The sequence below is a fragment of the Myotis myotis genome, unplaced genomic scaffold (assembly GCF_014108235.1).
Source record: "Myotis myotis isolate mMyoMyo1 unplaced genomic scaffold, mMyoMyo1.p scaffold_m19_p_3, whole genome shotgun sequence".
Taxonomy (NCBI): Eukaryota; Metazoa; Chordata; class Mammalia; order Chiroptera; family Vespertilionidae; genus Myotis; species Myotis myotis.
Window position 1 is genome coordinate 209947965 of NW_023416335.1, and position 27297 is coordinate 209975261.

The 27297-nt window shown below is 56.6% G+C and overlaps 1 protein-coding gene across 6 annotated transcripts; it reads left to right on the forward strand.

Annotated features, from left to right (window-relative positions):
• Nucleotides 1–3185: 3185 nt before the first annotated feature.
• Nucleotides 3186–26412, forward strand: SEPTIN3 (septin 3). Of its 6 annotated transcripts, none has more exons than XM_036301122.1 (12): nt 6432–6659; nt 10803–10994; nt 13669–13797; nt 14245–14326; nt 15409–15546; nt 17293–17410; nt 18315–18410; nt 20311–20410; nt 22312–22363; nt 22636–22729; nt 24671–24725; nt 25107–26412. In XM_036301122.1, the coding sequence occupies exons 2-12, from the start codon at nt 10832–10834 to the stop codon at nt 25166–25168; spliced, it is 1089 nt and encodes a 362-aa protein (XP_036157015.1). In that variant the 5' UTR covers nt 6432–6659; nt 10803–10831; the 3' UTR covers nt 25169–26412. The 6 variants fall into 6 exon arrangements, with proteins under 6 accessions (XP_036157012.1, XP_036157015.1, XP_036157013.1 ...); XM_036301120.1 differs by lacking the exon at nt 6432–6659 and adding an exon at nt 6724–6914; XM_036301121.1 differs by lacking the exon at nt 6432–6659 and adding an exon at nt 6724–6914 and having other exon boundaries at nt 20314–20410.
• The last annotated feature ends 885 nt before the right edge of the window (nt 26413–27297 follow it).

The following is a 27297-nucleotide window of genomic DNA, read 5'->3' on the forward strand; positions in this document are numbered from 1 at the left end:
CCACATTTTAAGTGCTCAATAGCCGCCTATGGCTAGCGCCTACCGCATGGGACAGCACGGATACAGAATATTTCCATTATCACAGAACGTTCTATTGGCCAGCGCGGCCCCAGCAGCGCACTCGCTGAGGAGCGCAGTGCCCCGGGGAACAGACTGACCACACAGCGTGGTGTGGGCTGCGATGTCCTCACCAGCACAAGGCAGGTGACAAGGTGATTAAAGGAGATGCCAGGAGAACACAGCCCGGGCCCTGGTGCAGGGTGAGTCCTGGGAAGATGTGGCTACGGTCCCTGGGGTCTGAGTTTCCGGAAGGCGCTGTCCACACACCGTCTTCTGAGCCCCTTCCCAGCCCTGGCACTTCGTAAGTGTTCAGTAAAGGGTAGCTACTATCATCACCATCTTTACTTTCACGATTGCTGGATAGAGGCAGAAGAGGGTGCCCAGCCCACAAGGCTGAGCCAGTCTGGGTGGTCTTGTGGGTCCCACGGGCCCAGGGCTGGGTTCTCCTCCAGTCCTCAGGGCCTCAGGGCAGGGGCCAGTGGAGTGAACAGGGCAGGGCTCAGGGAACAGCCCCGCCTTTAGCCTCCAGGAGCTGGGGGGGGGGGGGGGGGGGGGAAAGACCTCAGCGGGTGGGCAAGGGGGCCTGAGGGTCACAGAACTAGGGATGTGGGGGCAATGCTGAGGGAGAGCAGGAGTGAGGTTGGCACTGCCATCCCTTCACGGTATGAAAGGCGTTGGCATCTCGGCCTGAGTGTGGCCATATCTGAAGTGTCCCTCCCTCTCCTTGCTGGAGACATCTCTCCAGGGGCCAGAGGCTGTGGGAGAGCCGATTAGGGGGAGGGGGGGCAGGCAGCAGGCACGGAGCCCCAGCTGGCCTTGACTCCAGGGCAGCCCAGCCTGACCGTTAGGAGCCTCCCATGGCCTTTCAGGATTCCAGAGCAGCCATTCACGCCGCCCACTCCAGAGAAGCCAGCCCTTCCCTGCCCCAGAGCCCAGCCCAGCTGGGTGTGGCTGGTGGGACAGGTCAGGAGAGGGCTGGGCCTCGGCCTGGAGACTGAGGGGACCACAGGGACAAGGCCCCTGAGCTCGTTGCCATGGCCACACTCGGGGCACGGAGGAGGTGAGGGGCCTGCACCAGCCTCAACTCCCCAGACCAAAGACGGCAGGAGGGACCTTCTTGTTCTCTGATCAAGGTGGGCGGGTGTTTTTGTGTTTAGGGGGAGGGGGAGGGATAGGACCAAAGGATCGACTGTGGGGAGAGTGGTGTCTGGAAGTCCTGTCCTGGTCTGGTCGGTGTGGGCGTGCACCCTGAGGGCAGATGTTTACCGTACAGCGTAAATGCACGTGCCCGGCTACAGTGGTTGTGAATAAGGGCAGGAGGGCAGGGCTGCAGGGATATGTCAAGCAGGGGGTGATGGAGGTCGGCAGTTCTGAGTACAAATATGCGGCTGCAGAGGAATGAAGGGTGGGCACCACGGTGAGGGATGGCGAAGGCCCCTGCTCCCGACCTTAGGGACCTGGCTATAGCAGCGCCCTCTCCCAGCGCCCTCCTGCCGGCCCTGGCCTGGCCCCCGGCATCATGTTCCAGCCTCGTTCTAGAGGGAAGGGCTCTCATCCACGTAGACCACTACCTGGAGCCCCCACCACCTCTTCTCTCCCCTACTTCCCACCTGCAGGCAGTCCCGTGGCTTCTGCCCGTGATATGCCGTCTTCTGTGCCCCACTCCCAGCCCACAGTGTTTCCAAATGTTCTTGCCGATCCCCTTGCCTCCACTCTGTTCCCCTGCTCTGTCACTCTGTTCACCCTGCTCCGGGGTGACGTTCCCCGGATCCGACTGGGTCAGCTCCCAGGGCCTGAGCATCGCCGTGGCCTGGCCTGGACTCCAGCGCACCTGCAGCCCTGCCGCCACTCCCAGATACAGTCTGGGACCGCCAGGGTGGGTTTTCAGGAAGATGCCACACAACCTCACCTTCGGGTCTGCCGTGTGAACCCTCCCCGCACCCAGGCCCAGCCTCCCTGCTTTGATCCTGACACCAGCTCTTGCATAGCCCTGCCTGCTCCTCTGCCTGGCTCACTGGTCCTCCTGTGAGCACTTGTCACTTCTCCACTGAGGCCCACTTCCCCCGGGGCCTCCTCAGCTCAGGCTCCGGTTCCGGCTGCAGCAGCAGGCCAGCCCAGGGCTCTCTCCAGGTTCGGGACAGGAGCCCCAGATGCAGGCCCTGCTCCCAAGTAAATGCTCAACCCTCAGCCTCCTCCTACCTGGAAGCCTGACTCCTATTTTGGCTGCTATGGGTGGGAACCCAGAGCCCGCTGGCACCTTCTAGAAGAGGCAGAGGTACATAACCATTGTCCTTCTCCAGAGTCCCTGAACACAGTGTGTGACCTCCACGGAGTTGTCCATGGAGAGAGGGGACACGGCCCGGCCAGCGTGGCTCAGTGGTTGAGCATCGACCTACGAACCAGGAGGTCTGGGTTCGATTCCCAGTCAGGGCACATGCCTGGATTGTGGGCTCAATCCCCAGTAGGAGGCGTGCAGGAGGCAGCTAATTGATGATTCTCTCTCATCATTTTTTTTTTTAAATATATTTTACTGACTTTCCACAGAGAGGAAGGGAGAGAGATAGAGAGCCAGAAACATCGATGAGAGAGAAACATCGATCAGCTGCCTCCCGCACATCTCCCACTGGGGATGTGCCCGCAACCCAGGTACGTGCCCTTGACCGGAATCGAACCCAGGACCCGTCAGTCCGCAGGCCGACGCTCTATCCACTGAGCCAAACCGGTTTCGGCCTCTCTCATCATTGATGTTTCTATCTCTCGCTCCCTCTCCCTTCCTCTCTGAAATCAGTAAAAATATTTTTAAAAAAGAGAGGGGACACACTTGGGCCCCAAGCTCCCTCCTAACAGGAGGAGGCCGTGTTGGTGGAACATTCCCCATGTCCACGGGTGTGGTGCCCGGGCAGGGGTGGATGAGGGCCCGTGTGTGAGGTGTGCAGGTGTCACAGGCGGAGGTGGGAGGACTGCAGGAGGGGCATGTGTACTCCACTGAGGACCCCAGCAAGGCCCCTTCAGACATGCAGTGTGAGCTGCCGGCCAGGAGGGGAGGGCGGGCACTCTGAGCCCAGCCTCACTGCTGCCTGGCCCTCTCTGTTGACTGCCTCAGGGGAAGACAAAAGTCCTGGCAGGACCACGACTTTGAGATGCAGCCTCGTGGAGCTCCAGGGCCTGGACCCTCCTTCTCCCAAGGCCACCTGCTGGGACGCCCCGCCCACCCCTCAAAGCTCCCTGGAGGGGCATCTCCTCTCATCCCTGTCCTCAGGAAGACCGTCCGCTTGGATGCCTTCTCGCCAAGCTACATCCCACAGGCTCCCGGCCGGCCAGGTCTCGGAGCCCGGGCGCGGAGCGTGCTCCCGCAGGAGACGGACAACAGCCTCATGCCCAGGAAGCTCAGCTCCATCTCCTTAACGCTCCGGCCCAACAGCCAGGCCTGGGAGGAGGTGCCCACCCTGGGCAGGGAGGCTGCTACCCATGGAAGAGGGAGGCTGCCCACTCCAGACTCACCGCCTCTGACCCTAGTGCCAGGGGGCAGGGTTCACTCTGAGGGCCCGGGGAACCCAGGTCTGGCCAAACCCAGCAGGATGCCCGTGGTGAAGCGGCTGGTGAGTTCCCACCTGGCCCTACCTTTCCAACCCCGGCTGGCCCAGGACCCACCAGGCCCCGCAGGCCCAGGACCAGCGGGTCAGAGGCACCCTGGCCCAGTGGCTGCCCAAGTGCCTGCCAGAGCTTCCTCAGGAAGAGGCAGGCCCAGGTCCAGGGGTACCCTGAGACCCCGGCTGCATCTCCAAAGGGCCATCCCTACCGTGGCGCCGGCGATGGCCATGGATTTGGCTACTCTGGACACAATGAGAGGCACAAGCAGACATTTAGCCACAATGGCCACCAACAGACCCCGCCTGGCTGTCAACTCAGCCACAGCAAACACACCCAGACTGAACACAGGCACGGCGTTCCCTGCTCTGGATGCCAAACTGGGCACAGCCACAGAATTGGCCACAGCAGGCACAGCCAAGCAGGGCCTGGCCACGGACCTGGTAATGCCAGACCCAGACAAGCTGGGCAAAGCCCTAGCCACATCAGGCACAGCCAAGCCATATACAGCTACAGGGGCCACAGCCAAGGATGTGGCAGCCCCAGGCCCGGTCAAGTTGGGCACAGCCAGGCCAGACAGAGTCCTGGCTTTGGACAGAGCCGATCCAGCCAAGCGGGACATAACTGCGGGGTCTCCTGTTTTGCACAAGAGCAGGCTGGGCATAGGCATGGGTTCGGCTGTGCCGGCCACCCTAAACCCGGCCATTGGAGAGACCACACCCGACAGTGCCATTAACCTGACCACGTCGGACACTGCCACCTGCCCATCGATGTCAAGCAGAAGCACAGACTCAGCCCTGGACCAGTCCACAGCAGAAGCTGCCACAGACCTGGCCAGGAAAACCACAGGTAAATACAAAGAACTTGGCTGGGATGCACTGGGCTACTGGGGGTGGGGAGGGAGGGAAGCGGGGAGGGCTTGGAGATAGATTACACTTGGGTAGGTGGGAAAGGGGGGTGGACTCTAAGGTCAGAGTCAAATGCACTGCGGGGCAGGGGGCAGGGTTGCGGGGCAGACCACAGGGGATGCACCAGGAGTTGGGGCCCACCCTGCCAGTCAGAATCAGGCTGAGGGGAGTCACCAGAAGGGAGGTTTGCGGGGTAACTTGTGGAGGACCCATTGTGCCGAGTCCTTCCGTTGGCATCTTCCGCGGTGGTGTGGGTGCTCCCTGAAGCGGAGTGATCAGGTGATTTGTAGGTGAGCGCAGCTCTGGAGCAAACCACCTGCACAAAATCATCGCCCCGCGCTTCAGCAAGTGGCGATTGTCTGACGGCCCTCACTGCCGTGCTCCTCCAGATGCGAACAGGGACCGCCCCTGAGGCCTCTCGGTCACTGGGGGTCAGCCTTTCAGGCAGAGATCTGTTGCTTAAAGATGCCTCACCTGGAATTCTCCCTTCCCTTTCGTCCTGAAAAGTGAGCTGGAAACGTGCACATACGCAAGTCCTACTCAGAACTGTAGCAGGCCAACACGAGCAGGAGACCTCCGTCTGGTCTGAGAGGCGGTGACACGCTTACAGTCATGTAGTGGCTGGTGGCAGTGAGTTAGGGGGGAACCCAGATCTTGGAATTCTGCTTTGGGCCATCTCATTCCCAACATTCCCAAGGCTCAGGGAGTCTGGATCTGGCGGATGCTGGGGAGGCACCCATCCAGCACCCTCCCTGGGGCTTCGGGCGCCAGACCCCTTCCATCACACTGCACACTTGCTCTGGGGGAGCGCACCCAGCCTCCGTCTCCAGCCTCCCTCCGCCTTCAGCCTCGCCCTCTCTCCTGAAGTGCAGGCAGCCAGGGCCTGCTGGACCCCTCTAGCCAGACGTCTCCCGGCCATGTCCAGAGGCAGCCTTTTCTCCCAGAGCTACCTCCTGCCCTACCCGTCCCCCTCTCTTGCTCCCACCCAGAAACCGGGGTGTCCTCCTCCCGCCCACCCAGTCTATTTCCAGCTGTGGATCTATCTCCCCGCTGTCTGCCCCTCCTCTCCCTCTGTGTCTGTCCCGCCCGCAGGGCGCTCCCTCCTCCTCACAGCTGCCACACGGACTCATGTGATGGCAGCGCTCACAGCCTAACAGTTGTGACTCACCATCATCTCCCCTTAGAGTCCAGCTCCCGAACCTGGCTTCCCAGGCTTCGAGCTTCCCCCGCCTCTTAGCTCCATATCCCTGTCTGGGAGTTTCCCTGCGTCGCTGCACCTGGGAGCACTGAGCACTGAGCCGTCCACCAACACCATGCAGCTCCCACCTCTGGGCTCCTCCCTCTGCCGCCCCCTCTCCACAGAGCGCCCTTCCTTCTGCCCTCCCTCCTCCTCTTCCCTTTCCATCCAGGCCCTTGCTGCCTCCGGGAGGTCCTCCACACCCCCCCCCTCCTCAGGGTGCCCACCTCCTGCCCCCACGGCCCCCTGGGCGAACCCACCCCTGCCTCAGGACAGTCCAGCCCTCTGCCTCCCCTACCAGGCCCCCAGCCTTTGAGGGCAGGGATGGTCACCCTCATCCCTGTTCCCCAGGGCCTGGCCACGCGCTGTCCATCAGGCTGCTCGGCTGCACAGCAAACTTTTCTGATGGGAAAATGAAGGCGCAGGGGAGTTCCCGAGCAGCGCAAGGTCACAGGCCCACCACCCCGGGGCCGCCTGGAGCCGGGGCCCCTGACTTAGGGCGCCCGCCCGGCAGGACCGCGCCGAGCCGCGCAAGGTCCCAACCGCCGCGTGACTCACGCGCGCGCCCCGCCGCCGCCGCCGGTCCCTGCGCCCCCCGCCCCGCCCCGCCCCGCCCCGCCCCAGCCGAGAGAGCGAGAGGCAGGAGCCGAATCCCGGGGATGGACCGGGGCTGGGATGCGGGCACGTTCCTTGGGCCGGCATCCCGAGCCTGCGGTACAGCGCCCGGTGCCTCCCGGCCGCCTGCAGCCCGGTGCCCGCTCCCGCGTGCGGAGGCGCGGGTGCCGGGAGCGGGGGAGGGGCTCTCGGCGGGGCCGGCGAGTCACGTGGTGCGGGTGGCAGCGGCGGCGGCGGCGGCGGCGGCATCGGTGCGCGCGGGCAGGGGCAGCGCGGCGCCGAGCGAGCGGAGGCGAGGTCCCGGGCGGGCGGGCGCGGCGGCTCGGGGCGCAGGGGCAGCGCGGCCGGGCGCGGGCCGGGCGGGTGGGCAGAGCGCGCGGAGGGGCGAGGCCCGGCTGCAGGGGCGGCTCGGCCCGGGAGGAGCCCGCGCCCCGCTCAGCCTTGCAGCCCCGCGCCCTGAGCATCTCCCGGGAGGAACGGAGACAAAGGAGGATTCATGTCCAAAGGTAGGGCCTCTGGCCCGGCCATCGGCGCCCGCCCGCCGGGAGGAGGTTAGGGCCCCCAGAAGCCCGGCTGGAGGTGCTACCAGGGGGAGGGGGGCTGCACCAGGAGCCCACGCGCGGTGACATATGCACAGGCACACGCACACACGGTGCACACACCCCAAGATACACATTCCCGGAGAATCCACCCACGGGAATGCGGGCGGCACCGAGACCCTCCGACACGCAAGTCGGGACCCAGATGCGCACAGCACGCCCCGCACTGGAGCACACCCAGACACGCATACACATGCCCGCCACGCACAGGTATCAGGCCACCTACACCCGATGCAGACCTGTGCGCTCACACACAGGCGGCCCCTTCCCCCACACCCGCCGGGCACCAGCTGGTGGTCTCCCAGGGAACTCGCTGGCCTCCAGAGAGCTGGATGGGGGAAGGGGTGTCCCAGGGCCCTTGGCTCCTGCCAATAGGCAAGGACTAAGATACGTTTTGTGATTCTTTTTCTGAGAGCGGGGGCTGGAGATGGGGTGGACTGAATTTGCCTCTGAAGGTGCGAGTGCCCGTGGGGTGGGGTCTGGGGAAGATCTGAAGCTCAGGAAGGAAGGAAGAGCCTCCCCACCCCCCACCCCACTGCGCGCAGGAGGCAGGTGCTCTTCCGGAAGGTCTCCTCCCCCTGCTGCCACCTTCCCAATTGAGGGGTGGGGTCCCCGTGCCAGACAAAGACAAAGCCACTCATTTGCCTGTAACAGAAAGCACCAGGTCCTGGCTGGGCAGGTGCCGGAGGTGCCGTTTCTGTGGGGGACTCAGAACTGAGTCAGGTGGACAGTGCCTCTCCCGGGAGCCGGGAGTGCTGATGGGGCAGGTGGCTCCTGGCAGGGGGTGCCGGTGCCGCACACAGATTCGCCTCCTCCCGGGGCCCTGGGAGAGCTGGGAGCCAAGGAGGGGCGCCAAGGACCATGGAGGCAGGGTGGCCTGCTTGAGCTGTGTCCTGCTGTGACCCTGTGACCCTTGTTGTGGGGGAGGAAGCAGGTCTTTAACAGAGTCTACCCCCTTGCCTGTGACCCACACACAGAACTGGCTGCTGGCTGGGTGTCAGCTGCTCTGCTGGACGAGCTTCTGAGGGAGGAGAAAAGTGACAGCTGACTCGCAGTGAGGCATTCATTCATTCATTCATTCTTCATTCATTCATTCATTCATTCATTGCTGAGTGCCTGTGTTATGCTAGGGACACTGGGGCACAGCAGTCAGTATTTGTCCTGCACCCTGGAGGTCTTTGTGTACTTGTCAGGAACTCTCAGCAGAGAGACGGCCCTCGGGGGCAATGACCTTGTCTGGGGACCCAAAGTGTCCTTGGTATTTAGTCTAGGGTTCGGCTGGAGGAGGCTCCCATCTGACCGCATGTGAGAGGGCCTGGAGGGGTGGATGGAACGCGTGGTGCATGGGTGAGTGGATGAGATGGGTCCCGAGATGGCTGAGGCCACGCGGAAGAAGGGCATCTGTACCCGCGGGAAAGCGGAGGCGCTCCCGAGGGGTAGCCCTTGGGCCGATGGTGAAAGGAGAGCAGGAATTCGCCCGCGGCTGCAGTGGGCAGGGTCCTTCAGCAATGGCTGTGACACAGTGACCGCCCAGCCTTCTCCGCACTCATGGCTGGAGGGTGTTAGCATGTAACTGATGTGTCATTGGCACGTGTTGGGGGGGGGCTTGCCATCAGGTGCTCTTCACAGGGACACAGTAGGCGTGGACAGGTGCTTGCTGGGAGGAGGGAGGGGATGTCTGCTCACGCGCTGGACCTGCCTGTAGCCCCCAGAAGTTGCCTGGGAATCAGGGTCCGTCTTTGGGGAATAATGCCCTTTAAGGAAGGCGCGTTGATGGGCTAGGGCTGAGCAGGCCGTGGCGAGGACACCCACTTTATAAGAACACTTAGAAAAACTCCCATAAATAAGTACCAGACTCACCTTCCAGGGGTGTGAAATGGGTTGTTTCCCCAGATCTCCCAGCACAGGTTGTGGAGACCAAATGGGCTCAGCTTCTAGGCACCAGGGAAATGGAAAGAACCAGCATGTGAGCAGCTGGGCAGGAAAAATGGGGCATTGGCCCCAGTGCAGGGGTGCTGACTGCGAGCCACGTGTGGAGACTGGGGAGCAGGCCCGGCCTGAGAGTCAGCTGCTGCGGGGCTGAGCCAATCTCTCGCTGCCAGCGCCTGGCTAGCACCAGCTTCCTGGGAAGCAGGAGGGCGCCCAGCCAGGCCCTGGGGAGGTCCCGGAGCTTTGTCAGAGTTGGCTGTGTCGCAGAGTGATGAGGAAAGAACATTTTCCTTTTGGGAGAGAGAGTCTTGCCAAGACCCAGGGAAGGACCAGGTGGTGGGGTATGAGAGCAGACTCCTGGCTGGGTATGGGGGTAGAGGATGGCGGAGCTCTCATCCTCTCGCCCTCTTGCCCACCGGCTGTTCCATCAGCCCCCCTGTAAGCCTGAGACTTCAGGGCGGAACCATAGGATTCTGGAATGGCAGACTGGAAGGGGTGCCGGAGCGAGTGTGGCGTCCAGTAGCTGTGCAGTGTAATTAGCACCTGGATCCCGCCCTTGGACACGTGCTTTCACACGCACCACTTCATGTCCTCCTCTGACAAGCCAGTGAACTTGAAAGTGGGAGGGGCAAGAGGGGCTGGAACTGGGAGGCGCCCTGTGGGTGCTTCTAGACATCATACCTCATGTAATGCTCACCACAGCCTTCACCATGATCCTAAGCAGTTTCCACACGAGGAAGTGGGCTCCTGGGGGCAGGTGCCTCGCCCAAGCCCACGGACCTGGCAAGGAGCCGAGCCACGCTCTTCCCGCCTCACCACACACGCCCCATTTTCTGGATGGGGAAACGCGGCTGCTGTCCTGAAACCTAGCCTGGTGGACAGTGGCCCGATGGGGAAACGCACAGGCTTCTCTTGTGTGTGGAGATGCCCAGGACCTGCCAGCCCAGCGGGACGGGCGCCTTTCCCCACTGGAGCAGGGCTGTTCCTCAGCCTCCCCTCTCCTCTGCCACCCACTATCCCCAGAACACACGGCGCCACCTCAGGCAAGTGACTGCCCCTCCCTGGGTCTCATCCTCTCCCCGCTGGTCAAAAGGGGAGACCTACTCTTCCCACAGATTCAAAGCTCTAGGGAGGAGGGTGCCTGGGGCTCCGCAGGGCCCAGACACCCGGATTGGCCGCGGTGCCTGTGGGACAGAGGGGCACGGAGGCTGGGAGACGGACTGATGCGCACTCTGCAGAGGGCTGGCCCTGTTTGCTTCTAAAGGACAAAGCAGCTGCGGTCAGTGGCAGAGGTCCATTGAAGTTAGGTCCAGTGTCCTAACTGGTTTTGGCCCTTTATGTAGGAGTGGGGTGGGGGGGCAGGATGCAGGTTGGAATAACCCCAGACATCGCTTAGACTAAGGGTTCTCCACTCGGGCCACCTGCCCCCAGGGGACATCTGGCACAATGTCCTCTGGTTGTTACTACTGGGGGGCTCTTCCATCTAGTAGAGGCCAGGGAGGCCACTGAACATCCCACAAGGCGCAGGACAGCCCCCCACCATAATTATTCCCCCCAAATGGTCAGTCGTGCCAAGAGGACACAGCCCTGGGTCAGACACCCAGCTGTGGTGCTTTGGAGCCCTGAGTGCTTTGGAGGCGGCCCCAGCAGCTGGAGAACGGGTCTGGTCCAGACTTCGCACCTGACTTGCTCTGTGCTCTTAAGCCAGTCCTTTCCTCTGGGCCTCAGTTTCCCCGCCTGTGAAATGAGGGACCCGCAGCGGATGACATCTAAGGCCCCTTGCCGTCCCCGCCCTGTATGACCCTGTGTCGGTGAGCAGCACTGCGGCTTCTGTGGCCTCAGCAGCCCACCCTCCCGCCTTGGCAGGGCTCCCAGAGACCAGGACGGACGCAGCCATGTCGGAGCTGGTGCCCGAGCCCAGGCCTAAGCCGGCAGTGCCCATGAAGCCCGTCAGCATCAACACCAACCTGCTGGGCTACATCGGCATCGACACCATCATCGAACAGATGCGGAAGAAGACCATGAAGACCGGGTTCGACTTCAACATCATGGTCGTCGGTATGGAAGGCCGCAGGGCCCCCGGAGGCCCGGGTGGGGGGTAGCACGGAGGATCTCTTTCTGTCCCAGGGATGACCTCGGCCCTGGCTTCTTGAGGATGAGCTCTTTCTAGGAGGGAAGATCTCACTGTGCTGATCACAGAGGCCGGACCCCCTCCCCCCTTAAGGCTCGCTGATCCGGGGCTGGGAGCTGTGGGGGATGGTCAGCCGGGGCCTATCACCAGCTGGTGGACACAGGCAGCCTTTAGCCATGTCCAGCCTGCTTTCAGGTGTGTGCATGGGGGACTCATCAGTGTCCCCCCCCACCTTCGAGAGCTGATGGAGGGTGGCCTTATTTTTGGCCTTTAGTGGTGCTTTAAAGCTTAGGGGCACCGGCCGGTCGCTAAGTAGTGTCACCAGGTCACAGTGATCCCGGTGAGGTGTTCAGTCCGTCGCTGGGCATCATCCCTCTTCCTTTATGTCCTGATCCAATCAATCCGGTCCTGTCGGTTTCACTTGTAAATCTCTCTCAGGTCTGCCTACTTCTCCCCATCTCCACTGCTACCTCCCCGGGCCGAGCCAGCCCCTCACCTGGCCTGCCACGGCCCTGACTCAGTGCTGCTCATAGTGATTACGGCCCAGATGTGTGCTGGGCCAGAGTGCAGACATCTGGAAAATCGTGCTGATATAAACATCGGCTAAACTAAACAGTGTACTACTTAGTGACATCGTTGACGTACTTTCTGGTGCAAACTTCTTCTCTCAACAACCAGTAACAACTGGTTCATGGACCCTGGCTGCAAGCCACACTCTGAGGGGCATTGACCCCCTCCTGTCTCCCTTCCTGTTCAATCCATTGTCCACCAGTATCCGAATAATTTTTCCAACTGCAAAACTCATCAGGCCACCCATCAGTATGGTAAGTGTAAGGGTTTGAACTGCTAGTCTGGCCTGGTACTGCCTCTCCACGCTTCTCTTACCACCTCCATGTAGCATTCTACTCACAAGGGACAGTTCTCCTGGATGTTCTTGCCATACTCTTTCCTACCTCGGAGCCTTTGCATATGCTGTTCCCTCTGTCTAGAAACCCCTTCCAGCTTCTCATGGGTCATTCAAAGTCACTCTTCAGCTTTTGGCTTAGTTATTGCTTCTTCCTGGAAGTCCTCCTGGATCCCAGAGAGACGAGATTGGATTCCCTTCCGTTTGCTGCTGTAACACCCTGTGGTTATCTCATTCGTAGTGGTCATGGCAACATATTGTAATTGTCTGCTTATGTTTTGGTCTCTCTCACACTAAATGGGTCCTTGAGGGGAAGGATGATGTCTCACTTCCCACTCTGTCTCCACTTCTAGCACAGCACTCGGTGCACATGAATACTTAGTGAACAAATGACCTTAGAAAACGTCCCGACATGAATGGCGAGTACAAGACGTGTGGGCCACCTCTGTCCCCAGCAGCGCCATGGCAGACACTGCTGCTGCGTCCTGGCTCGCGTGCAGTCTGAGCCCAGATGTAGCCTCTTTAACAGATCGGGCTTGGTGGCTACAACCAATGGATCAGTTGGAATGAGAAATGCAGCTTATTTGCCATCCCTGGTCTCATGCAGTCCCTTCCCTCCCATCACATTCTCAGTAAAGAAACTAGAGGGCCAAACATGGCCGTTCCTAGGCGCCCGGGAAACAGAACAGCTGGGTCTAGAACTCAGGCCCTTGCCCCTGACCTAGCACAGGAGCGCTGACTCCTGTCCGCATGACTCTTCTGGAAGCCCGTTAAGATGCAGATTCTGAAAATATCAGGGCTGGGGGGGGGGGGGGGGCTGGGACTGGGCTCCTGCGTTTCCTCCCAGCGTCCAGGCGATGCCGAGGCCACTCATGGGGGCCAAGGCTTGCTGTATCCTTGTGCACGTTAGAATTTGAGGAGCACTGCTCAGACCAGGCACTTAAAAGGTTTCAATGCCTTTTAGTTGTGGGGCACCTTTTCATTTACACCCCAGATCGAAATCTGTAGACTTGTGCATGTAAAACGGCCTAAAAGGGCGCCATGGTGAAGGAAGCAGAGGTGAGGGGCGGGCCCTGCCCACTGAGCTTCTTCCTCCTCTCGCAGGGTCCTCCGGGCATTTATCTCCACAAGGTGCTCACCGCAGCGCGAGGGTGAAGAGTGGCTATGGGCCAAGAGGCTCCTGGGGCTCCAGGCCCTGTCTTGCACTTATGAGTTAGGTTGCCTCGCACATCTTTTACGTTAGGTGGGGCTCGATCTCTCCAGGACCCCTTGGCGGGAATTAAAGGGAGCTCTGCTGTGGGATTCGTGGGGCTGAAGGAAGGCCCGTTGTGAAAGTGCGCACGCACTGAGGCTGTGTCGGTGCCAAGCAATTCCGCCATGATTTTCTGTATTAAAGTGAAGACTAGAAACTTAAGCAAAAACACACCCAGATGCAGAGGTGGGCCCATTTGCTGACGGTCCTGGGGCTCCAGGAAGGAGTGTGTAGGCTCTAACTGGTTGGCCCCAGTCCTTCTCCCACACACAGGAAACCATCCTGTTCCCCGCCCTCCCCAAGAGTCTGCAATCCTCGCTCAGCCCCTCCCTCCCCGTCAAACAGGGCGTGGCCAGCTCCAGAATTCTGTAAGCGCCTGGGAGAGATAATCGGGCTCAGGACGGGCCATGGGGGCCCTGCCTTCTCATCTCTCTGTCTTGCTCAGGTCAGAGTGGACTGGGCAAGTCAACGCTGGTCAACACGCTCTTCAAATCCCAAGTGAGCCGCAAGGCCTCCAGCTGGAACCGCGAGGAGAAGATCCCCAAGACCGTGGAGATCAAGGCTATTGGGCACGGTGAGGGCCCGGCGGGGACCCCGGGCACTGGCCAGAGGGCCTCTGCCAGGAAGGCGGGGGGATGGGGCTTAGTGGGGAGTGAGGCGAAGGAAAGGCAACCTTGATACAGAATAAAATTAAGCCCTAAACTCTATGGAGCCAACTCCTCAGACTGCAAGGCCAGAGGGGGGAAGAGGAGGGGTTAGAAGGGAAGCAATGGGGCTCAGGCTGGACGCTAAGGCCGGCGTGGGAGGTGGGCAGGCAGAAGGAAGTAGGGAGGCCATTCCAGGTGCAGGGAACAGCATGAGCGAAGGTGTGGAGGTGCGGAAGTCGCCGAACTTGACTCTTCCCATAGTTGGTCATGAGAAGGGAGGAGCCTGGGCCTCCCTGGCTGGGGGGCGGCAGGGCGCCTGTGCCAGCTGGAGGAGTCACCCCCCCCCCCCCCGTGCCTTTCCTGCTCACCCCCAGTGATAGAGGAGGGCGGTGTCAAAATGAAGCTGACCGTCATCGACACGCCTGGCTTTGGAGACCAGATCAACAATGAAAACTGGTACGTGTCTGCCTGGGAGCTCTCTGCCCTAAAGACCACAGGGAGGCGCTGGGCGTGGTGCAGGTGCATCCACTTGAGAACCACCTGTGCCCTCCACGCTGAGGGCTGTGTCTCCCTGTATATGTGAGGTATGGGAGAGGGGTTTGAAGGAGGCGAGGGAAGAGGTCCAGAGGGGGGCTGGGCGAGGGGGTGGAGGGGACAGTGCAGAGGGAATTTGGGCGGAGGGATGCCCTGGGGGTGGCCGTGGGGCCGGGCGGACGGAGCAAGGGGACCTGGGGGCAAACCCACGCTGCGCAGAGGCTGCAGGCTGCTTGGCCTGGTCAGGGGAGGGTGAGTGAGAATCAGGAGGGGGGGAGTGGCCATGAGGAGAGAGCCTCTGGGATCCACGGAGCAAAGCTGCCGTCCGTGAGCCACCAAGATGGAAGGTTCTAGGCAGAAGTTTGCTTTCAGAGAGGGACGGAGACCACAGTGCTTCTGCGAGGGAGCCGGGCTCTGCCGCTGACAGGCAGGGCCACCGAACGAGGCAGCTTAGAACGACCTTAGAGAAGTGACGGGGGCCCTCTGCTCTGGTTGTACGCATGCTCCTTGATGCAGAGAAGTAATCATGACAAGGACCGTGGTCATGACAGTGAGCTGTCCGTGACCGAGCACTTCTGCGTGCCGCGGCTACGTTCCCCACTGAACATCCTTTCTTTCTGATCCTGAGCGCACCCCGCCGGTCACTATCACTCGGGAGAAATGCTCATGAGAAAACAGCCCAGAAAGAGGCAGAGCTCTCTCCAGAGCCCCCCTGAGAAGGAAGGGAGCTGGGGACAGTGTGGGGTGCTTTCTGGGGTGCGGCGGGGTCTGCAGGCTCCACAGCTGGGGCGAGGGCCAGGTCCCCGGGGGAGCGCCAGCCTTGCTAAGAAGGAAAGCCCTCCCTGGGGGCCGAGGGAGAATGGTCAGCAGGCACTCCGCCCGCCCCCACCCCAACCCCCCCCCCCGGCCCCCCTCGCCCAGGGGAAGTAGGAAATGAGCCGGTGTGAGGTCCATGCCTACGATGAGCTCCTCTGGGACATGCATCTGCTGCTTCCCACCCGCAGCTGGGAGCCCATTGAGAAGTACATCAACGAGCAGTACGAGAAGTTCCTGAAGGAGGAGGTGAACATCGCCAGGAAGAAACGCATCCCGGACACTCGTGTCCACTGCTGCCTGTACTTCATCTCCCCCACGGGACACTCGTATGTACCTGCCCCACCCCCACTGTGGGGCCTGGCTCTGGTTGGCACCGTCTGTGCCTATTCTGTAATCGATAATCAATACCTGGACTCAGCCGGGGAGGGCCAGATGGGCCCCATATAGTCATGGCCCTGTGATTCCCCACACTTCCCCCACGCACGTTTGGCTCCCTTGCCAGGAGAGTAAAGCTGGCCAGCATCAGCCCCCACGCTGCCCATGGTATTCTGGCACCATGGCACGACTGTGCCTGTGGAGAGAAGTTGGTATATGTGAGCAGATGGCGTGTGTGTGTGTGTGTGTGTGTGTGTGTGTGTGTGTGGTTGTTGTTGTTAATCCTCACCCGAGGATATTTTCCCATTGATTTTTAGAGAGAGTGGGAGAGAGGGAGGGGATCAGAGAGACAGAGAGAGAGAGAGAGGTTTTTGAAACATCAATGTGAAAGGAAAACATCAATTGGTTGCCTCCCACACATGCCCCTAAGCAGGCCAGGGCTCGAAACTGCAACCTGGGCCCTAGCTGGTTGGGCTCAGTGGATAGAGCGTCAGCCTGTGGACAGAAGGGTCCTGGATTTGATTCCAGTCAAGGGCATATGCCCAGGTTGCAGGCTCCATCCCCAGTGGGGGGTGTGCAGGGAGCAGCTCTCATCATTGATGTTTCTATCTCTCTCTCCTTCTCCCTTCCTCTCTGAAGTCAATAAAAATATATTTTTAAAAAAGAAAAAGAAACAAAACAAAAAAAGAAAGAAACTGCAACCTAGGGAGGTGGCCTTGGCTGGGAATCGAACCCGAGACCCTTCGGTGCATGGGCTGATGCTCTAACCGCTAAGCACATTGCCCAGGGCAGAGAGCTCCTTATTTATTCAGTAGATGCCTGCTTTGCACAAGGCTGGGGTGGGGGCAGCTAGAACGGTGAAGTGTGTGTCGGGGGGGGGGGCAGGGCTACTGGATTGGGGCTGGTTTGGGTGGGGCATGGGGTCCAGATGTAGGCATTTGGCGCTGTCTAGAAATGAGGCTGGCAACAAGCAGGGCATGCTGGGAACTCTGGCAGAGGATGGAGGACCCCTGTGGGCAGGCAGACAACCTTCCTGTTGGGGGAGGTCCCATAACATTACTAAGCCCAGCCGCTGGGCCGGGGCTCATTCTGGAGAGGTTGGCCCGAGCAAGGCAGGCCCCAAATTTGGAGGCACAGGATACTCAGCGGGTTCCCTGATGGGGCCCAGGAATTCAATAAAGTGCTTAGCTTTATCCCACCCTAGAACCTGGGCTCAAGGTCTGCAAGGCAGCAGACAGCCTGACCCAGTAAGCCCCCCGGACTATAAACTGGGGCCAGATGGGGGCCCTGGGGTCTGGGGGGAGCTGGGTCCTTAGCCAGGGGAGGGGCAGGGCCCCGTTGGCCGCCTGCAGGACGAAGTGGGGCTGAGAGGAGGCCCGTAGGAACAAGATACACACAAATAACCATGACACAAGGGCCTACGGGTGGGTGACTCCAGAGCTGTTCCAGGTCAGAGAAGATGCCACAGGGGGTGGTTTGAGGGGGCTTTGGGAGGAGCAGGACTTGAAGAGCAGGGCAGATGGTGGACCGTGTGTGGACGGAGTCAGGCTTGTTCTGCAGGTGGTGAGACGGTGGTTGTGTGTGGGGGGAGAGAGCAGTGTCTTGGCCTCAGCCAGGTTCCTAGTCCTCCTGTCCCGTCCTGTGGCTGAGTGGGGGAGGGCAAGGTGGCCCTGACACCCCGCCTTCTCTGGCCCCAGCCTGCGACCCCTTGACCTGGAGTTCATGAAACACCTCAGCAAAGTGGTGAACATCATCCCCGTCATAGCCAAGGCTGACACCATGACGCTGGAGGAGAAGTCCGAATTCAAGCAGAGGGTGAGACGGCCCCTCCTCCTTCTCTCCTGCTCCCCCACCCCCCAGCCTTCCCCTCCTCTGGGCCAAGCCTCTCCTCTCCTCCACTATTACATCCCCTCCCCCACCTTCCCACCCAGCTCCTACCGAACCATTGAAGAGACTGGACCAACAGTGTCTGGGGACCACGGTGAAGAGAAGTTAGTGCATCTTCTGGCTGCCTCCTTCCCACCCTTCAGCTTACCCCTAAAGACCACTGAATACATAACTCACTCGAACCTGAGCACCCACTCCTCAGTGTTAGGTGCTTGAAGGACTGGAGTGATCAATAAGGCTCTAGTCCTCTTGGTGTCTCCTATAAACTCCTATACGTGAAGCATCCAGGTGGGGCTGGGGGTGGGGGTGGGGGTGGGGGAGGCGAGAGAAGTATAGACAGTTGCTGCCTCCAAGTAGGCCACTGAAGAGGTCCTGGAGAGCTTCCTGGGGGAGGGGAGCTTTGAAAGAGGGCAAACAGAGAGGCGTGGGGTGGGGACTCACCTCTTCCCTGCAGACAGGAATATGACACGTACTGGCATGAGCGCTGCCATGTGAAATCTGTACTCAGCGGTGATGCTTATCAAAATCCGAACCTCACAGACCCTGAGATGAGCAAGCTGCACCCCCAGACTATTCTGCATCTCAGGCTGAGCTCTGGTAATTGTACACCTGGGGTTCACACTTATTCAGGATCATCCTGCTGCCAGGGCCTTTGAGTCCAGAGACATGTGGATCCTCAAGGCTGCGTTCATCCCTCTGATTTCAGTGTGTGCTCGCACATGCACGCATTCTCACATGCACGCATTCACACACACACACACACACACACACACACACACACCCTCCCATTATCCTGGCACGTGGCTACCTTGCTTCTCTTCCTCACCTCTAGGTTCGAAAGGAGCTTGAAGTACATGGCATTGAGTTCTACCCACAGAAGGAATTTGATGAAGATTTGGAGGACAAGACGGAGAATGACAAAATCCGGGTGGGTGCCTGGGCTCCGCTCACAGGTGCCCCCTGGGTACCCGTGGGATGTGTATCACATGCTGCTTCTGGCTTCTTCCACCCACTTTTCCCTTCCATTCTCCCTGCCGCACCCTGCCTGACCCCGACCAGCAGCGACAAGGGAGGGGATGAGGACTAGCAGCCTCGGCCGGATGGTGTGCCCCGCACCCATAGCCGCTGTTCGTCACCCCCAGACCACACAGCAGCCGCTCCCTCCCACGGGGCTCAGCAAAACAGAGCCCTGCCTCAGTTTCCCCTCTATAAAATGAAGAGGTCAGGCCAACTGAGTGGCTGATAGGTGTTTTTTTCCCCCCTGAAAGAACCCTTTAAAGAAATTAAATGCCAGGCAGAACTCCAATATACAAAACCTAAAGCCAGAGCTGCTTTGCTAAGTGATGTCGGCACAGAGCCTTCTCAGCCGGCCCGAGGTGTCTCCTGGGAAGCCCAGGGCTGCAGGGAACCTGCTTATAAAGCACCAGCCTGGGTGATTTCTGTCTCTCAGTTCAAACCCTCTGCATCCTGGGACTCTGCCTCGGAATCCTGGGGTCTAGTCCGGCCTTTTCTACCAACCCACGGTCACCTGGGACAGACCACTCCCTGGTGTTGGTCTTGGGTCTCCTCCTCTGGCAGGTGTGGGCAAGCTACTGCAATCGCCTTGTCTGACGCCGAGGAGACAGGCAGTTGGTCAGTTGATTGATGAAATCACTTAAAAGAGGCACACGAATCCTGTGTTTAAATAGTTATTTTACTAAATTATTAAGTAAACATTCTCCTCTTCTTGGGGACTAAGTTCACTGTCCGTGCAGAAGCAACTCACGTTTATCAAATTTTTCTGAAACATTCAACTTAATTTTCAGAGAAACAGTCTCTACGCACATCTACCCTCAGCTTATATAATAGCTCATTGATTTAATCATGACGACGCACACACAGCAGGCACCTGCATTGGGAGCAAACAGCTGCATCTTGGTGAGCGTGCAGCCCCCGTGGCAGAGCAGAGGGGCCTACACACCAGAAGGTGGCCTCCCGGCGGGCGTGGGCCTCTGCCGTGGGTTTCATGGGAGGCCGTGTAAAAGCACGTTACGCTGGCCGTCCGCTGGGTGGGTGTCGTTTAAGAGAGGTCTGTCCATCCTAGCTAGCTCACAGAGTTGTTCCGGGTCAAACCAAACGTGGACAGCGCTCTGAAAAGTACCAAGCGTTCTCCTGTTGAAGGAAAAAGACTTACTGAGGCTGACCAGTGAGGCCGGTACAGTCAGGGTTGGAGCCAGGACTTGGGACTCCCAGTCCATGCCCTTTAAAAAAAAAAAAAAAGGCCTGGCTGGTGTGGCTCAGTTGGCTGAGCATCATCCTGTGCACCAAAAGGTTGCCGGTTCAATTCCTGGTCAGGGCACATGCCTGGGTTACAGGCTCAATCCCCAGTCAGGGTGCATGCGGGAAGCAACTAAGGGATGTTTCTCTCTCACATTGATGTTGCTCTCTCTCATTCTCCCTCTCTCTCTAAAGTCAATAAAAAACGTATTTTTAAAAAAATAAAAAAATATATATAATTTTTATTGATTTCAGAGAGGAAGGGAGAGGGGAGATAGAAACATCAATGATGAGAGAGAATCCCGTATTGCGGATCGAGCCCAAAACCCAGGCATGTTCCCTGACCAGGAATCGAACCCTGACCTCCTGGTTCCTAAGTCGATGCTCAACCACTGAGCCACACTGGCTGGGCTCCAGTGCTCTTTTGAAATGACAAGAGCCTTGCCCTTGCCATCAGTGGGGTCACTGATGAACCTCAGAAGTGTGCAGTTCAGGGTTGGGGGCCGGATGCCATCCTGCCCGCGGAGGCCCAGATGGCAGAGGATGACGTGCGCATGCGTCTGGTTTGTCAGCAGGAGAGCATGCCCTTTGCCGTGGTGGGAAGTGACAAGGAATACCAAGTGAATGGCAAGCGGGTCCTCGGCAGGAAAACCCCCTGGGGCATCATTGAAGGTAATCCAGTGCATCTTTTGGAAGAACAAGCTGCTGGCCAATTATGCTTATTTATTATGCATGTCTAGGTCAAGGCACCGTGCTAGGATGTAAGATAGAAAAAGAGTGCCAGGCAGACCCTGCCGTAAGGAGCTTACAGTCTAATTGAGAAAGGAGACTCCCAAGGCCGGAAGCAATAAAAGACTGATTTAGCACCTGTCTGGGAGGCACCGACTCAGATGTCAAAGGTCTTCAGACCGTGGGGAGATTAATAAGGACTGGACACGCCAGAGAAAGGCTTTCCCATGAAAGCTGATGTGACCTGACAGATTGCTGAAGGCTTGTGCAGATGTTGCCATTTTCGTTTTATTATGAATGGATGTGACCTTGAGAAGGTCGTAACGATTCTGAAAGTTTTCAAAGAATTGCTTCAGTGATCTCATTCAGTATGATAACCCTCTAAGGCAGCGGTTCTCAACCTGTAAGTCACCAACCTATGGGTTGCGACCCCTTTGGGGGTTGAATGACCCTTTCACAGGGGTCGCCTAAGACCATCGGGAAACACATATATAATTACATATTGTTTTTGTGATTAATCACTATGCTTTAATTATGTTCAATTTGTAACAATGAAAATACATCCTGCATATCAGATATTTACGTTATGATTCATAACAGTAGCAACATTACAGTTATGAAGTAGCAATGAAAATAATTTTATGGTTGGGGTCACCACAACGTGAGGAACTGTATTAAAGGGTGTCAGCATTAGGAAGGTTGAGAACCACTGCCTAAGGGGAGCAGGGTAGGTGTGACTTTTCGGAGCATCAGCTGATGAAGCTCTTGAATCTCAGACAGGTTAAATGTCTTGTCCAAATCACATGACTTGTTAGTGGTGAAACTGGGATTTCAGACCTGGACATGCTGATTCCAAAACCAAGTTCATCCCATTGTATCATGTTGTCTCTCATTTCCCTATGACTTTTTGTTGAAAATTCTTTTTCATTTTCTTTTTTGGTTTGTTTTTATTGAATTTATTGGGGTGACATTGATTAGTAAAATTAAATAGATTTCAGGGGTACAATTCTATATCCTCTGTATATTTTTAATAGCGTTTTTCATTATCTGCCTTGAATTGGAACTATTTATGAGAATGCCTGTTTTACCCATTAGATTGTGAGACCAGAGGGTTCATGTCTTTATTTTAATTTAATTTTTAAGAAAGAGAGAGAGAGAGAGAGAGAGAGAGAGAGAGAGAGAGAGAGACATCAATGTGAGAGAGAAACATCGATTGGCTGCCTCTGGTACGCACCCTGACCAGGGATGGAACCTGCAACCTAGGCATGTGCCCTGATTGGGAATTGAACCTGAAACCCTCTGGTGCATAGGCGATGCTCCAACCAACTGAGCCACACCAGCCAGAGCAGGGTACATGTCTTAATCCTCTTCTGCTCCCACAATCGTTGACAAATGATTTGCAAATCCTAGGCACTCCGTTTATGTTGAACTAGATTTATCATGTAGTGCACGGCCTTTTTTAAGATGGCTCGGTTGTTATTTTCTGTGTGTCACTGTCCTCCAGTCTGATTATAAGCTCCTTACGGATAGGAACTGTGTCTTTTCTTAGACTCCCTGTGTATTTGTTTTCTTTTCTATGAAGTGGGGCATGTAATAGTCCCTGCCAGTGTTATTCCACAGAGTCCAGAACAGCATTGTGCCTTGTAGCTGCGTAATAAATGTTTGTTCCATGAGTGAAATCGAGGGCACTGAAGTGCCAAGATAGGCCGACCTCTGACGGCTAGTCGCTGTCCTTGGCTCTCTCCTAACTGCCTCCATGTCCTGAACAGAAGCGCACCTGCTGGGTTGCTGCGTCAGTGAAATGACCACCTGTTTTGCTTTGTTTCCTTTTGTTCTGTTCACAGTGGAAAACCTCCACCACTGTGAGTTTGCCCTGCTTCGAGACTTTGTCATCAGGTAAGATGCACCCCTGCCCTCGATGGCAGGCTTAATGATTTCGGGTCAGAAGGCCATCTGTTCAGACCCAGGGCCTCAGTCTCCAGGTCTCTCTGACCCACTTCCAGGTCCCCTCCCGAAGCACAAGGGGCGGAAGAGGCAGCGCTGGCTCTCCGAGTCAGTCCCAGCGGGTCCAGGCCATGGAAGGGAAGTGTTCACCCTGGGTGGGGGGTCACCTCTTCGTCCTCCCACCCCTAATCGCCTCTCTCTCTCTCCTCACCTGTGTCCCTCAGGACTCACCTCCAGGACCTCAAGGAAGTGACACACAACATCCATTATGAGACCTACAGGGCCAAGCGGCTCAATGACAACGGAGGCCTCCCTCCGGTGAGCGTGGACACAGAGGGAAGCCACGACAGTAACCCATGACGACCCTTTCTCTACATCATCACACATCCCCACTTCTCCACACACATCCCCAGTACCACCTCCAGCCACCTTCCTTTCCACTCTGTCCCACAGGCCTGTCTGGTATTCATGGAGCATCTTGTCTACAGTGTGTGTGCATGTGTGTGAGTGTGTGTTTCTGTGAGTGTGTGTTTCTGTGTGTGTGTGAGAGAGAGAGAGAGAGAGAGGAGTGTGTGTGTGCCTGTGTGCCTGTTCAGGGGTGAGGTATTTTCACTGCCCTCCCTGGAAAGTCCCTTGTAAGTTTGGTTTCTTCATGGCTGTCCATTATCTGTCTCCTTTCCTTGTGTCCCAGAACCAAGCCGTGTGCCTCACTCAAGAGGCCTGGGGAGGTTTCACTTAAAAATGAGGGCGCAGGTGAGCCACAGGTAACTCTTTCTTATCTCTGAACCTGCCCGCACTCTGGGTCTGCAGAGATTGTCCGAGGACAGGCAGCAAAGCTAGGCCTGGGAGGGGGCGAGGAGCTCGGACTTACCCCTGCCTGGAAGCCAGATGGTTTGGGGCAAGGCCAGGACTTCCTGGGAAAAAGGAAGGTCAGGGGCCAGCAGAGAAGTAGGCCAAGCTGGGCGCCTGCAAGAATTAGTGCCTAGAAGTGGAGACGAGAACTCCACCCTTTGGTCTGTGTTGCATTCACTGTCCAAGAGCTACTGCCCGTCCCTGTCGCAGCCTGCTGTGTCCACACGTCACACTCGCCTCAGCTCCCACATTCTTTTTCTCCCTTTCCCTCATTTCTTCAGCCGGCTTCTCCCTCACTTCTGTAAGTTCCTTGTAGACTAATCCGCTTTAGCTACATTTCTGTATTTAGAATTTATGCCCAGTCTACTTCCAAAAATGACTTAGGCCACCTTAAAATAAAATCACAGCTAAAAGCATGGGGCAGTTCAAACTGGGACTATAAGAACTGAGGGCCATAGACAGGGATGGGAAAGCGTGTGTGCAGGCGAGCGCCGCGTCTGGCGCTGAGATTGTGGGCAGCCCGAGCAAAGGAGGAGGCACAGTGCGGTATGTGCTTCCCAGTGTCTGGTAAAAGAAGCATGCAGGCTGGTCAAGTGAGACACTGTTTTTAGGCATTCAATTCTAGAAGAACTGACTCTAAAGAAGTATCAAGAACAAAATACTAGTACGATATTTGTCTTTCTTGGTAGTTTGGCTTCAGAGACAACTTTAAAATTTTATTTTATTGATTTCAGAGAGAGGAAGGGAGAGAGAAACATCAATGAGAGAAAAACATTGATTAGCTGCCTGCTGCACGACCCCTACTGGGGATCCAGCCTGCAACCTGAGTGTGTCCCGTGACCAGGAATCCAACTGTGACCTCCTGGTGCATGGGACGACGCTCAACCAACTGGGCCACACCAGCCAGCCCGGAGACAAATGTTAAATGACACCTTCTTTCTCTCCATTAGGATTCTTCCTCCTTAAAGCTGGCTTCTCTGTTGCTTCCTTCTTTTCCTATGAACTTGACCCCCTCTTCCCTCCTCTGTTCTCACTTTTGTGCTGAAGCTAATTGCATTTTGGTTTGTCTGTCTTTCTCTGCTGCTTTCCCCTGTTCCCTCCTGACACCTGTAGACATTCCCAGTGACACCCACAACCATACATTTATCCTTTTCTTGCCTTTCCCTTCAGCCCTGTATTTATTAATGCACATATATTCTATTTGTTTTACAAACACATTACTCCTCCTTTAATCAGTGAGGTGGCTAAAATGTGGGGCTGGGGAAACAATATAGCCTTAGGCAAGGGAAATCACCAAGGGACAGTTTACAGTGACTCACGCAACCTCCTGTTCCATGTCCTGGTCCAACCCTAGGTGTTTTGCAGGGCCCCTGTGAACCCCAGCATTTACAGTCTCTTTTCACTCAGGTGCTAGGAAAACACAAAGACTTAAGACCAAGAGTCAGTGCACCAGGTGAAAGAGGTGGGTGATCGATTGCCAATGACCCAAAACCTATGTCCTCAATCTTTCCTGGAGGCTCTTTACAAATCCAACCCACATCCTCCCTTACCCACAGTTATTCCAGTGTAGGCACCTGTCAGGATAAAACAGCAATAGGGTTAGAGCCCAGAGGTTGCTACATCTCAGCAAAAGAGGTCCCGGGCTTATACAGGGAGCAGTCCTGTGCAGAAATGTGGGACTAGACCCCTAGGCCTATCAGGGAATGTCTAAGGGTGGCGGTTGGGCATTGAAGAGGCTGAATAGGAAATGTGTGGTGCCCCTAAACCATGATCTCAGCCTCCCTGGAGATGCTGTTTTATTTGTCTGGTGTCCACACCCTCAACCATTCTCAACCCCCTGCAGGGAGAAGGCCTCCTGGGCTCTGTCCTTCCACCCGTGCCAGCCACCCCCTGCCCCACTGCTGAATGAAGGCCATTTCAAGCGCTGCTTCTCCCTCCATTCCTCTCAGCTGTTATTGCTGCGGGGCCATGACCTTTTAAGGGCTGTGTTAGTCCAGTCCACCTCCACATCCCTTCTCTCTCCCTGGCCCTCAGCAGGTGGGAGGGGCCAGCTGCTTTAGGACAGTCGCCTTCTCCATTTATCCAAACACCCCTCTCCTCCCAGTGGAATGGAGCCCTCGCCAGCACTGCCCTCCTCCATCGTCTGTGTCAGCTGGTCCCAGCCCATCTGTAGGGTGAAAGAACTCGTCAAGAGCTTCTTCTGCCCTTGCAAACCCATACCAGCTACTTGTTACCATCTCCAAGGGACATGGCATTGCTCCCTGTCCATCTGCATGAGCTACTCTTGGCTTCCTTAAAGGGTCAAGAAAGCCATTTTTCTGCTTTTCAGATTCATTGATGTCAGCTGTGTGAGCCCTGGTGTGGGACAAGGGTGTCTCCTTCATTGCTTAAAACTTATTTATAAGGAGGGGTCACTACAGATGTGGGGGACTAAGGGCTAGGACCTCTCCTTTAAAAAGCACCACTTGTGGCTGGCCCAGAGTGTGGTTACACACCCTCCCCACCCCATAATCAGCCACTTAGGAAGAGTGGTTTTCCGAAGAGACATTTCTGGGTTGACTCCCTTATCCTCAACCTTAAAAAACAAAGGAACTAAACACAGACAAAAAAACTCCAGATCCCCAGAAGATGTGAACTCTAGGAAGAAAAAAAGCACCCATCTGTCTACTTAGCAATAAGAAGGATCTCTTCCCACCCACATTGACTATTCCTACCCTCCCTCCCCAATTAATGTGAGTAATGAATCAGTCTGGCCACAGTTGGTCACTGTAGGCTAGTGGAAAATACCCAATGGAGGGCAAAGGCCCTTATCAGATGCATGAATGTTTGCGAATGTCGGCTGCCACTGCCCCACACGCTGTGTCTTATGGAATCTCTCCCTGCCCACCCCTCCCCTTCTCCACCTGGACACAACTTGCTCAAAGGCTGGTGACTTGCGGGCCATTCATCTACAACCGAGTCCTGATGGAGCAAGAGGCCCAAGCCTAGGGGATGCAAGAACGACCCATTTCTTAAATGTGACTAGTGCCAGCCTACCTTTTGGTGACATTATGGTTAAATTTCCCAACTGAAAACAAGCCAATGACACTCAAACTGGTTGTGTAAATGTTGCTAGACTTCATGTGTTGTACAACTAAACATTGCTGTTTGAACAATAACTGCCTGGCCTGTGTCTTATTTGTGCTCCTCACTCCTTGGCCAAACAGACATTACATCATCTCACCCATGTGTGGAGGGTGAGACAGGGACTGCCTTAGAAGTAGCCACAGAAATTAAAGATAGAAATCCCTTTGTAAGGTCAGTTCATCTTTAGTTGGACCCCAGTCATTATTCCCTGGGATTTTGTATCTAAAATGAGTGATGAAACTCTCATACTTGATCTTGAGGGATGCATTGCATAGCTTGCTTCCTTCAATGAAAACAATTTAAATCACTAGCTTGTCTCTCTCTCTCTCTCTCTCTCTCTCTTTTTTTTTTTTTTAACTTAAACCCATCTTGCTTCTCTTTGAAGTTATTCTCTCCTTTGTAACCAGCAAATAACACAACTCTCACCTGTATATTATTTCTCTAAATTTGGACATGATGGGCCCATACATGCGATTGTGTTTGGGATCTCAATATTCTGTGAGTGCAAGGTATAGATGAACAGTGGGAGGTCAAGACTGGAGGAAGACAAGTCCGGAAGCTCTTGGGGGTCATTCAGGTAAAATGATGAGGGCCAGAACTGGAGTGCATTGCTACGCCTGGATGGGGAGAAGGGTGAAGATGGGAGTGATGGAGCAGTTTTTCCAACTTAAGATATCACTAGGAGAAACCTAAGAGTTCTTCTCGTCCAATGCCTTCATGCCCATATGGAAGCGTAAGTCCAGAGAGCGTAACTGTCTTGTCTGAAGTTGCACACGTAAGTACCAGTGCAAGAAGGAGACCAGATCTCAATGACTGTTCCACTGCTGACACCGTTCCCATTGTACTTCATTTATTCCCATTGCCTTGTACTTAAAAAATACATATTTCTGAAATCAGAATACCACTTA

Excerpts from the sequence above, each read along its gene's own strand:
- SEPTIN3 (XM_036301119.1), top strand. The coding sequence starts at position 3,201 with ATGCAGCCTCGTGGAGCTCCAGGGCCTGGACCCTCCTTCTCCCAAGGC. Across the intron at positions 13,798-14,244 it reads GATCAAGGCTATTGGGCACG|TGATAGAGGAGGGCGGTGTC; the intron begins GTGAGGGCCCGG and ends GCTCACCCCCAG. Across the intron at positions 14,327-15,408 it reads CAGATCAACAATGAAAACTG|CTGGGAGCCCATTGAGAAGT; the intron begins GTACGTGTCTGC and ends TCCCACCCGCAG.